The sequence below is a fragment of the Aulonocara sp. 'chitande type north' Nkhata Bay genome, linkage group LG3 (assembly GCF_057382095.1).
Source record: "Aulonocara sp. 'chitande type north' Nkhata Bay isolate Kocher_YH1m ecotype deep benthic linkage group LG3, A_spYH_male_GT1.1, whole genome shotgun sequence".
NCBI classification, from domain to species: Eukaryota; Metazoa; Chordata; class Actinopteri; order Cichliformes; family Cichlidae; genus Aulonocara; species Aulonocara sp. 'chitande type north' Nkhata Bay.
Genome location: NC_141346.1, coordinates 65,960,997 through 65,974,070, shown reverse-complemented (window position 1 = coordinate 65,974,070; position 13,074 = coordinate 65,960,997). Strand labels below are relative to the sequence as shown.

Sequence of the window (13,074 nt, the reverse complement as noted above, 5' to 3'; positions counted from 1 at the left end):
TTAGTGTTTCTCACAGCACCAACTATGCAGTGATCACTCAGGTCGTTGGCAAAAACTGCAGACGTGGAAAACTTACGCAGCATATTAGTTAAAAAAGGGCAATAAGAGCAGATTTATCTGGGTGTTTTAAAAACAAGCAGTGTGCCTTAAAATCATCAGACACAGAAGAAAGCCAGTCCCAATGAAAATCATCCATCTGAAAGACGTCATTAAAATGCAGCTCAGATAAAAGTTGAACCAGAGACGGTGATGTGCTGGGGGAAGCAGGTGGAGGCTGAAAGCAGCCAACAACAGTCTGATTTCCAAACAGATCAATAGTTAAGGCCAAGATTTCAAATGGCTGAGGTGCAGATGGAGAGAACAAGACTTGAGCAGCAAGACAGACCTTCACATAAACTTCCAGACCTCCGCCTTTTCTGGGACAGTCTGAGAGCTAAATGTTAAATCCATCAGTTGCTACGTTTTTATCCAGTAAAGATTTGGAAAGTCTCAGAAACAACAATGATACCAGCACCGCTTGAACAGGCCCAGATTCCAATCATATCCATGTTAGGAAGCACACGACGTGATGCACGTGTAACCCAGACAGTTTTTAACATCTGCTGGTGTTTCACATTCAGCCAGAGGCCCAGGGTTAGGTTGGATACCAGACAATAATAAAAGCATCGTTATTAGACTCTAGAGCTCGTTTATAGCTGACACCACATGTAGAGTTTAAGTTCACACAGAGACGATGACATTTTTCTAAAACCAGCAAACAATAAACAAGAAATGTAACAAGAGTTTCAGAAGAAGCTGTTTTACAGAGAAATGATTCCCTGAAGACAAAATTATTATTATCATCTTTATTTCTCCAGGTGAAAATTTAATTGAGATTAAAAATGTTGTTTTCAAGAGAGACCTGGCATCATGGCAGAAAGAGTCAGAAATACATCATAATTCAAACAAATACAAAATAGGAGAAACATCCTACATAAACTTCATAAAGTTTCATTAACAGACTTTGAACAATGGACTTCAAACTTCCCCCCCAAAACAACAGAAACACATTTGAAGATAATGAATGACATTTATCCCTCTAAAGAAGGACTTAGACTACGATTGAATATGAATGAGAACATGTTCATAAATGGATGCAACCAAGGATTTCATCAATCCCTGATTTAGAAACAGAACGTTTGGTTTGATTTCACAAGATAAGAATGACGACTGAGTTGGAAGATTGTTTTATGTTTAGTCAAATCTTTCATACATAAAGTCGGATTACAAAATCATCCCCTAAGTTTGTTGTTTTATTCAAGGAATTGAAATTATAGAGAAAATCTGTGAAATGGCTTAAAGAAAACATCAGCTGTGGATTCCAGCTGTATCTTACACTGATACTTGTCATATTTGTATCTGCGCCTAAAAGATAAAAAGTTTTCCATGCTAAAACACAGCTCCACCTCCTGCAGTTCTCCCTCTGAACCACTAGATGTCTCTGTTATCTAAATGAAGACGTGCAGCACAGCAACCACAGCAGCGCTCAGATCACACGTGTCCTGTTATTATGTATAAAAGCATGAAACAGGTGAGACAAGTGGGATCAATATTAATGTTGTGGAAATATATGAAAAAGCAACAGAAGAGTGAAAACATTTCGTGTTTCTAGAAAGATCTTTCAGCTCACAGCTGCTCACAGACTGTATTTACAAGTGACAAACTGCAACTCTACAGTACATCTACAGTATATATCAAATATATTCTGTATTCAAATCTATTGAGCGATGTTTGAAAGTCTTTCCAGGTGAGTTTGATCCAGGAGGGTCTGAAGCCAGAGTCAGACAGAGACTGTGCAGAGACTGTAGAAGGACAGAGCAGCAGCAGAGCAGTCCAGATACACTGATGATCCTCTGTCAGATCCAGAGGGACACACAGGGATGATGCTGGACTCTACATTGTGTCTGACAGTGGAGCTGTTCTCAGAGCAGTTCACTCTGCAGCACTGACAGTCATCTGCACTTCTTCTCATTCCTCTGTCAGTCACTGCTGGATGAAGCTCTCCTCTCCACCTCCCAGTAACAGCCAGAGCGTCTCTACACACAAGCTGCTGCTGCTTCAACCTCTCTGGATCATCAGGACACAGCTCCTCCTCTCTCAGCACACACACCGTCCTGTTTACCATCATCAGCTCCACCTGCAGAGAGAAGAAGGAAGAGCAGAGGAGATAAACGAGTGTTTCCAGAGACTCTTCATCAGCTGTCAGTCAGTGATGCAGCACATCCAGTATAAAGAGCAGCAGGGACTTCAGTGCTGGGACTGTACTAGGACTCATTGTTGCTTCACTTTTTCTAATCTTTGGATTTTTATTGAAGTTGATGAAAATGTTTTTCCCTCCTAGTTTGAGTTTGGACTTTCATTCATTAGAAGAACCTTGGTGTGTCCACTCTGAGCTCTGTAGGAACCCCAACAACAAGCCCAACAATCCAGATGGACGGTTCCAGCTGTTAACTGGAGGAATTCCATCCAAACATCTGCTCTCACTAAATTCTTCCTCACCTACAGACTGTGTTCTTCACTGCTTTAAACTTGGAAATGAATGCAGTCATTGGTCTGCGTGCTGCTTTGTTCAGAGAGCTGATTGGCTGTTGACAGTGTTTGATCAGAGCGTGTCAGCTGTTACTATGGTGACTATAAAGGTCAGAAACAGGAAGTGTTTGTGTCCAATCCTGAAGCCTGTCACCATTCTCCTCTCACAGCTTCACTGAGAAGCTGCAGCTTTACAGGAAACACTGGATCTTTGTTTCATACTGACTGTGTTTAGTACAATACTGCTGACAGCACCACCAACTCACTCCATCACTCTACTTACACCAGAGTCTCCAGTCTGTAGTCTGGACTCTGCTGAAGATCAGACAGCTGCTTCACATCTGGATACTTCAGGTTGTTTCCGTACAGCTCCAGCTGTCTTAGATGGGAGGGGTTGGACTTCAGTGCTGCTGCCAGATAATCACAGCTGATCTCTGACAAACCACAGCGACTCAATCTGTATAAAGAATGAAAGATGTAAGTTTATTAGACAAAGTGTGAGCTTGAAATCATTCAGTGTTTCATCATCTGTTCAGAGCTGAAGAAGGTTCAGAATGTAGAAGTTTAGAAAATGGAAACTCCAAACAGCTGAAGCCAACAGGAAGCAGCTTCAAACAGGAAACTGTGCAGAGTTTCAGACTATATGTCCTGATGCAGCCAGTTGGATTTTGGAGATTTGAATCTCTGTTCGGTGACTAAGTCCTTGAATCATTTCTTCCAGTTGGTCCAACAAGACAGACTAAATGTTGGACATGTGTTGTGGCTCCATTAGGGGAGCTTCTAAATGTGATGTGATGGCCCCTCTGGGTCTGTCAGGTCACAGGACTGAAGAGAGCTCAAACTGGGCACACAGTTGTTCCAGTCTGGACCAAAGACTCTATACTGGGACTGAGGGACTGCTTTGACTGCACCCACTGGGACTTTTTAAAGCCTCATGTTCTCACTTAGATCATCGATTTCTACTTACATTTCTTTCTGGGAAAAATGGGGATTACTTTGGAAACAGGAAGTATTTTCCCCAATAAGCAGCCCTGGATTAGTAAATCACTCCAACATGTTCTCAGGCAGAAGAAGCTGTCTTGTTATGAGGGAGAGAAGAAAAAGATTGAGGCACAGAAACTTGTTGAAAGAGAGATAAAGCAGCTAAAATCAGGTGTAAAAGTAAAGCAGAGGATGAGCTGAATAAAGGACACTCAAGGATGGCTTGGAAAGGAATGAAGTCCATGGTGGGGATGCAGAACAAGGAGCAAAGATGAATGTGATGCTGAATCAGCAGAAGACTTGGACTCATTTGATTCCAGCTTTGATATCATTGATTTCAATGAAGAGCTTTGTGATTGTAGCAAAGGGCTGGTAGCTCTGAGAGTCCCACTGATGAGGTGTTTGTGTGGAAATCTCTTAGTGGGACCAAAGAGAGAAAAAGCCCTGGTCCTGATGCTGTGGGAGGGAAATGACTGAAGTGTGCTGTGAGGAACTGACTGGGAGATTTTCACACATTTTCCAGTCCTCCTTGGAACAACAGGAAGTTCCCAGCATATGGAAACAAAGGTTAAGTGTCCTATGGCACTCAGTGATGATGGTGCTGTGGCCCCACCACCTCCACCTCTTTGTAAAGGAACTAACTGTCATCTGAAGCTTCAAATGGAACTAAGACTTCCTCCACTAGGTGGCAGTGTCTGATGAGAAAGTGTTAGTGGAGCTGGCCTGGAGTCAGAAACAGGAAGATGCAGGATTTGGGCTGAAATGGGGAAAAGTGGTTCGCACTAGTGCCTTAAAGCCAGAAGGTTGTAGGTTGAAGCTTGTTGGCCTTTCTGTGGAGGTTGGATGTTCTCCCACAGTCCAATGAAATGCTGCTTAGGTTCATTGGTGCTTCTAATTGGCTGTAGGTGGATGTGAGAGTGTCATGGTCCTGGGTCATTTTGACCCAGCGTTTTGTGTTTCCTTGAAGTTCATTTTTGTGCCTTGTGTTTATTCTGATTTTTTACTAGTTTAGGGTTGAACCTGAAGTTTGATGTATATTCAGCCCTACCTGTGTCTGTCCTTGGTGCTCTGTTCATGTCCCCGTGTTGTGTTGTAAATCAGTCTGTGTGTTTCCTGCTTTACTTGGAAGGCTCGTGTTCTAGATTTCCTGTTCTATTCTGAAGGTCTGTGTCTGTTGTCATTGTATTCAGCTTGTGTCCTCCAGTCATCATGTGTATTCAGATCAGCTGTTCTTCCCTCCTGTGTGCGATTACTCGATTACCTTGTGTGTGTGTATATTTAGTGGGTGTCGGTCTGTGTTCCTTGTCGGCTCGTGTGCATTCATCCGTGTATCTCTGCGTTCTATGGTGTTCCTGTTCCTTAGTCTGCGTCTCTCTGCTCTGCTCCCCGTTTCATTAAGATTTCAGGTTTGCTCTTTAGTTTCTCCCAGTTTAGGTTTCCGTTTGTAATTACTCACGCTTCGTTGGCTGTTTTTGCCACTGCCACCTTTGTAAATAAACATCACTCATATCATCAGTCGGCTGCCTGCATTTTGGGTCCTCCTTTTCCTCCACACCACATGGCTCACGCCGCCAGCCGTGACAGTGAGAGTGCTTCTCTGTCTCTGTCTTCAGTTTTTCATATACAAATTACAACCTTTAATAGAAACCTATTGGTCAGCATCTTATTAGCCTGCTGTTAGCTTCATTCCACAGAAAACTGAGAGAAACTAACAGAGTTGATAATGAATAAAGAGAAATGTGCTGATTTAAAGCCTTTGAAGTGCTTCAGATGATCTCTGTCCACTTCTGTCCACTCATTCATTCATGTAAGCTTTCTAATGCAGCTTTGATCTTCACAGTCTGCTTCATGAAACTCATTCTAACCCTGAATGTCAGAGTGTTCCTCCTTCTCTTTCCCATCATTCATGCTGGCAGTGGAGGAGATTTGGATGTTGGACTGTGTTTTGGATGACGTGTGTATGTTTGTGTTGGACTGCTGTCTGTAAAGCAAACGCACATTTTGCTTTGGATTTCAGTGTCAGACAGACTTTAAAGTGAAATGAAGAGTTTGAGAGTTTCACAGTGAATTATCCAGTGGAGGATTTTTCTTCTTCTTGGAAGGTTTGAAATGTGAACATTGTTCTGCTGCAGTCAATGGACTAAACCAGAGAAGAAGAAAACAGACTTTACCATGAAGATCCTCAGTGTGGATCAGTATAATATCAGCCTGATGTCTGCAGTTTAGTGTCAGCACAACTTTCACATCATATTCATCTCAGCACAACTAAAACATGCTGACTGACCTCAGAGTTTCAAGTCCACATCCTGGACTCTCCAGGAAACCACACAGATGCTTCACTCCTGAATCCTGCAGCTTGTAGTTGTCACTCAGGTCCAGCTGTCTCAGATGGGAGGGGTTGGATTTCAGTGCTGCTGCCAGATAATCACAGCTGATCTCTGACAAACCACAGCTCTCCAATCTGTATAAAGAATGAAAGATGTAAGTGTATTAGACAAAGTGTGAGCTTGAAATCATTCAGTGTTTCATCATCTGTTCAGAGCTGAAGAAGGTTCAGAATGTAGAAGTTTAGAAAATGGAAACTCCAAACAGCTGAAGCCAACAGGAAGCAGCTTCAAACAAACACAACAAGAGAAAAAACTCTGAATGTTTCACATTAAAGTTGTACATTTATCATAAAAACAGGACAAAGACTTGAAAAAGTCGTGTTTTTCCTTCCAGGAACCACAAGGCTTCACTTTTAAAGGTGAAGTGTGAAAGAAATGGACATATTTAAAGTCCAACACCTTTTTCCAGTCACATTATTAAAGCAGACAAACTACAAGCTCATTTTCATTCCAACAAGTCATCTTCTGACCTGGACTAACAACACTGGTCTCTATGTGCAGCTGGCTGTGAGACCAGTGCTCAGGGAGCGTCTACAAAGTGCAACACTGAAAGAACATCACACACTCATTTGCTTCCATCATCCAACCTGAAGAGGAAACAGAGACGCCTCCTCTTCAAAGTAAAAGCTGCTCCTTTTGGACAGTATCAAAGAAAGTCTACAGTATAACATAGAAAAGACAGAACAAAGTTTTGGTTGTTTTTAAATTGTGCAGAAATGAAACTACACTAAGCTCAATTATGTGACAGACATTTCATCCCATGTCAGTTTGGCCTCATCCTGGGCCGGATTATCCAGCACACACTCTGACCACAGGCCCAGGGGCCACGCACAGCTGGGCTCCATCCAAGAGACAGGAAACAAACCAACACAATAATAAAAAGCACCATTTGATCTTCTTACATCTTCAAGACAAACATAGTAAAAACATGAGCATATTTGTTTCCTGATAAAATGATGTGACAGGTAGAACAGAGTAAAGTGGTGGTGTTACAGCCTTTCTCCCCTCTGCTGCCGAGGCTGTTAGTCTCTCCCAAACTCAGCTACAGGACTTCCAAATGAATGAAAGCAGCAGAAGTGGCTTTACAAACGAAAGAGGAAGAGGAGAAGAAGAGGAGAGGGAGGCCACCCTGACCATCACTCCAGCTGAAAACATCACACTTCCATTAAAGTTGGTGAGAAAATGTTGAGCAGGATGAGCTGCTGGCTAATCTGGAGGCTGTAGCAGCAGCTCACAGTCACAGTGGATTTCCACTCATGAAAAAGCTCTGGCTGCTTCATTTCTCATCTCATATCAGAGACTTTAATGCTTCACTGAAGCTGTACTGTGATGCTTCCATATCCCAGTGAGGCCTCCATAATGATTTCAGCTGTTCTGTACACACACTGTGTGCCCTGTATGGCTCAAAGTCTCTGCAGCCTGTTTTTATCTGCTATCATCAGATCTTCATCATCCTCATTCACATCCCTCACACACTCTACAGCCTCATCAGCACTGACTTCATCTTCACTGACTGATGGAGCACAACATGAACCTGTGGAGGCTGAAACACTGTCCTGTCAAACATCTCCCCGTCACCACTCCACTTCTGTCAGCCTTTAAATGAACCCTGCTCAAGTCTGTCACTTCTGTTTGGAGCCAACAGGAAAAACTGTTGTTCAGTCGTTTGGAAATACAACATTTCTGAAAGCACTCAAACTTCTTCACATTTGTCTTCAGAAACATCCTGAACATGTAGGAACTAAGGAAAGTTTCAAACATCAATCAAAGACCTGAAATATAGAAAAACTACAACAGCTGCAGTCAGTGAACTCACCTCAGAGTCTCCAGTCGACAGATTGGACTCTCCAGTCCAGCACACAGAAGCTTCACATCTGAATCCTGTAGCTTGTTCCAACTCATGTCCAGCTCTGTCAGATGGGAGGGGTTGGACTTCAGAGCTGAGGCCACAACTTCACAGTGAGACTCTGAGAGTCGACACCAAGTCAGTCTGTGATGATAGAAAATATAAAATGTGTTATTATAAAAGCAGAAAATCTGCGTTATAAACACAGACTGAATGTATATGAAAACAAAACAGAGTGAGGTCATAATCTGATGAATCTGCTCTTCACATCTGTGCTTCAGCTCCTCTCACTGTGTTTGACATGACACAACGATTGAGTCTCTCTCAGACCTGGGGCCCGTTCTTCGTACGTCGCTTACTACATCCAAGATCAAATGACACATCCAAGACCAAACCATCGCGCTAACCGTGAGCTCGCTAATCCGGTTCCCCGAACACACCTGCTGTTGACGATTAGTACAGCTAGACGCAGTAATGTGACATCACTGGGTGTCGTAAAAGGGGCTACGCATCGATAGTAGAAACATTGATCGGCAACCCGCTGATTGGTCGGCGAAAATGTCGAAGGGGCGTGCTCGGTATTTTCCGGCAGCAGAGCAAGAACTCATGAGTGAGGGATTTCAGGAGTTTCAGAGTTTAATTAAAACGCAAGAGAACACTGCAAAGGCTGCAAAAGCAAGGAGAGAGGGCTGGCAGAAAGTTGCTGACAAATCAAACTCGTAGGTAATTTAATAATAATAATAATAATAATGGATTGGGTTTATATAGCGCTTTCCAAGGCACCCAAAGCGCTTTACGATACCACTATTCATTCACTCCCACATTCACACACTGGTAGAGGCAGCTACGGTTGTAGCCAGGCTGCCATATCGCGCCATCGGCCCCTCTGGCCAACACCAGTAGGCAGTAGGGTAGATCTATCATATGACACTATATTGTCCAATATCATATGGCATTATAAGATAAGATAAGATAAGATAAGATAACTCTTTATTGTCATTGCACAGTCATACATAGTACAGTAGTACAATGAAATTGGAAAAACTGTCCTACGTCGGCAGTACATATAACACAACACGACACGATATGACACATCACAATATATTATATTATATTTTTTATATTATATTATAATATGTTATATATATTATATATATATATATATATATATATATATATATATTATATTATATTATAATATGTTATATTATATCCCCTTTCACATTAGAGCCACAACAGGACCCACAAGAACATGGGAACAAGTAAAAGTGGAATACAGGAGTATTCTACAGAATGGTAATATTTATCTCTTAGATTGCTTTTCGTCTCTTGGCAAGGTAATACTGGCCTGTAATACTCTGTTAGTTTGTTCATAACAGCAACCAAGAAAAGGGCAGAGGAAAAAAAGACAGGTGGTGGTCCTGCACCCCCTCGTCAACAAGTTGGTTAAGTAAATAATACCCTCACAGGAATATCGATATCTCTCAATGAGCACACTGTCGCGCTGAGCTAAAGGATCCTGTCTATCCCGCAATATACGCTGAATTCTGAGGACTCTCCTTATCAATTTTGCACCTTCCGCAATGGGTTGGTCGCGTATACGGACAGGACATGGCAGCGACAGGCTTCCCAAATCCACCTTCGCTTTTATAGCCGTGGTCTCTCATCTTGATTACACGAAGTAATTTACAATTACTACTCTGAAATATGAATTACATCTGTAATAATCACATACATGTAATAGAATGTTAATAGTACATTTCCCTTTTTTAGGAAATGACCTGTATGTATCTGTGTGACATCAATAAAAGGATCAAGTGCTGCATTATCTTTAGTTACATTGATGTTATTTATTTATGGTGAAACAGTGGTGGAATATCGCTGTTGCTTTCGTATAAATGAAGCGGACATACCTGCGTGGCCGCGATCTAATCCTGTTTACATAAAGTAAACCTGCTCCCGAGCAGGTTTACGCTTACGGCTCTGTTACTATGACAGCAAGTCCCGGATGAGCTTCGGGGAACCGAACGATCCAAGATCACGCGAAATCGTCAACAATCAAATCCAGCTAACTTACTTAGCGAGGTACGAAGAACGGGCCCCTTCAGACTTTTAATGAGAATCTTTGTTTGGCTTTAATCTGCAGATGAAGGAGGAAGATGGTGTCACATTTAGGCTTCCATAATGTCCACAGTCTGTCACTGAGATCTGATCCAGAGTCAGAGGGAAGACACACATTTGGACTGTTTCCTGTTTTGACTCCAGAACATTTTGAATGAGTTCAGCCCAGTGAAGAGTTCCAGCTGGAAAGATGATCTCTGTTTGCTACCTGTTGTCAGGTACGACTGTTCACGTCCACACGCAGGAAAAACCTGCTGACTGTTACCAAACGGAGCAGAAATCTCATCACTGGACAATAATGATGAATGAACTCAGAGCTGCTGATATCAGATCTGATCTCAGGGGAACTAAACACAGAAATGATTGGCTCATTTGAGCTTTCTGAGCCATTATCTGCTGGTGTGTCGCTAGTTGGCAGAAAATGATTTGTATTCCTGTTCAGGGCTTCAGTGTTTATGAGTCCAGATCCAGGTGACAGCAAGTCAAAATGATGTTACCTGTCTGTGTCCAGCAGCAGCCTGTATTCACTTTGAATATTGTTATAACCTGACATGGATCAGTTTGTCTTTGATTGGTTTGTAAATGTCACTGTTTCCATTGGACCTGAGTGACGTACAAAGACAGAGAGGGAGAGAAAGGAGAGAGAGGATGGAGACAGCAAAGAGAGAGCAAACACAAACAGGTGAGAGTGGACAGGTGACCAAGGTCAGCAACCAATCAGAGAGCTTCTGTTTGACCCACAGTCACTGATGATGATTGCACATAACCAAGCAGTGTGTTACTCTGATATCAAATATGGATCCTGCTCTTATAATAATGATCATCAGATGATATTATTGTGTTATTTTGTAGCTGAATACGATGTTTGTGTGATTATCAGTGAAAGAAGCAGTGAGGAGGATGGAGAGAGAGAGAGGACAGAGGGTGAAGTTAGAAACACTAAAAGGATTTTTCATGGATTTCATGGATGATTTGAGTGATTTCCAGCAGGACACTTAAACATGTCAGTGGACGTCCTAAAGAACATATTCACTGATATGAAACGTGTCATTGAACAGGATTAATATCAGTGGAAACATGGTGGAAACAGCTGTGACTGCATGGATGTGACACACTTCAAATCTGTTCTCCACTCTTGGATTTGGGATCCATGGAGCTGCTGCTAAGTTTGTACAATAAAGGAATGGTGTGGAAGGTTGCAGCGTACGGACACAAACACTTTGTGGTTACAATCTGATTTTATTTTCAACATTAAACTACTAACCTACACTGATCAGTGATGTTAATGATCACATCTGGACTCACCCAGCATTTCTGCAGTTCCTCACAGCTGGAATCAGTCTCTGTCGTCCCCGCTCTGATGTTTTGTACTTCTGCAGGTCAAACTCATCCAGAACCTCCTCTGACATCTGCAGCATGAAGGCCAGAGCTGAGCACTGGATCTCAGAGAATTCCTTCTCTGATCTGTTCTCTGACTTCAGGAACTCTTGGATCTCCTGATGTACTGAGAGGTCGTTCATCTCCATCAGACAGTGGAAGATGTTGATGCTTCTGTCAGGAGAGATTTCATCACTGTTCATCTCCTTCAGGTTGTTGATGACTCTCTGGATGGTTTCTGGACTGATCTCTGTCTGACCCAGCAGACCTACTAAGAGTCTCTGGTTGGACTCCAGACAGAGGCCATGAAGGAAGCGAACAAACAGGTCCAGGTGGCCATTTTTACTCTGGAGGGATTTCTCCATGACTCTCCTCAAAAATACATCAAGTGATTGGAGATCTTTGTTATCAAAAAGACTGAAAATCATCTTGGTGAAAGATTCTGATTTTAGAAACATCTTCAGCACCTCTGTCTTCCTGTTGGTGTGACAGTGGAACATGTAGACAGCAGCCAGAAACTCCTAATTTTCTCAGATGAACAAAGCAGTAGACTGGTTTCTGGAAGATCACACACTCTCTTTTGAAGATCTCTGTACAAACTCCTGAGTACACCGAGGCCTCTGTCACATCCAGACCACACTGCTCCAGGTCTTCTTGGTAGAACATGATGTTTCCTTTCTCCAGATGTTCAAACGCCAGCCTCCCCAGCTTCAGAAGAACATTCCTGTCAGCCTCCGTCAGCTCCTGTGGACTCGTCTCACGTCCCTCATGGTACTTGTTCTTCTTCCTCTTTGTCTGAACCAGCAGGAAGTGTGAGTACATGTCAGTCAGGGTCTTGGGCAGCTCTCCTCTCTGCTCTGTAGTCAACATGTGCTCCAGAACTGTAGCAGTGATCCAGCAGAAGACTGGGATACTACACATGATGTGGAGGCTCCTGGATGTCTTCATGTGGGAGATGATTCTGCTGGACAGCTCTTCATCACTGAATCTCCTCCTGAAGTACTCCTACTTCTGGGCGTCAGTGAAGCCTCGTACTTCTGTTAGCCTGTCAACACATGTAGGAGGGATCTGATTGGCTGCTGCGGGTCGGGAAGTTATCCAGACGAGAGCCGAGGGAAGCAGATTCCCCTGGATGAGATTTGTCAGCAGCTGGCTGACTGATGACTTCTGTGTGACATCAGACAGCAGCTTCCTGTTGGTGAAATCCAATGAAAGTCTGCTTTCATCCAGGCCGTCAAAGATGAACAAAAGCTGAGACAGCCAGCTTCTCTGATGTGACCTTCTGTAATGTTGGATGGAAAACATGGAGCAGCTCCAGAAGACTGTACTGCTCATCTCTGATCAGGTTCAGCTCCCTGAATGAAAGCAGAACCACCACACTGACATGTTGGTTCTCCAAGCCCTCTGCCCAGTCCAGAGTGAACTTCTGCACTGAGAAGGTTTTTCCAACACCAGCCACGCCGTTGGTCAGAACCACTCTGATGGGTCTCTGTTGGTCAGGTTTAAAGGCTTTAAAGATGTCCTGGCACCTGATTGGAGCGTCATGGAGGGCGTCCATCTTGGAAGCTGTCTCCAGCTGCCTCACCTCATGTTGGGAATGAACCTCTTCACTCTGTCCCTCTGTGATGTAGAGCTCAGTGTAGATCCTGTTGAGGAGGGTTCTACTTCCTGTTTCATCACTTCCTTCAGTCACATGTTCACATCTCCTCCTCAGACTGATCTTATGTTCATCTAAAACCTCCTGCAGACCAACATCTGCTGAAAGAAAGAAAAAAAAATGAGACTAAAGAGAAA

General features: G+C 43.0%; 2 protein-coding genes across 3 annotated transcripts in view; both read right to left on the bottom strand.

Annotated features, from left to right (window-relative positions):
- The window catches only part of LOC147336641 (NACHT, LRR and PYD domains-containing protein 12-like), a 327,736-nt gene that overhangs the window by 165,694 nt on the left and 148,968 nt on the right, over nucleotides 1-13,074 (bottom strand). For both annotated transcript variants that reach the window (XM_086285503.1, XM_086285504.1), the window contains exon 13: nucleotides 5,834-6,010. In XM_086285503.1, coding sequence (XP_086141629.1) covers nucleotides 5,834-6,010 — 177 coding nt within the window. The remainder of the gene's footprint in view (nucleotides 1-5,833; nucleotides 6,011-13,074) is intronic.
- LOC147336652 (uncharacterized) lies at nucleotides 2,062-11,333 on the bottom strand. The gene is made up of 4 exons (XM_086285526.1): nucleotides 11,209-11,333; nucleotides 7,753-7,926; nucleotides 2,852-3,025; nucleotides 2,062-2,176 (listed from the first exon to the last, which is right to left on the bottom strand). The coding sequence occupies exons 1-4, from the start codon at nucleotides 11,319-11,321 to the stop codon at nucleotides 2,167-2,169; spliced, it is 471 nt and encodes a 156-aa protein (XP_086141652.1). The 5' UTR covers nucleotides 11,322-11,333; the 3' UTR covers nucleotides 2,062-2,166.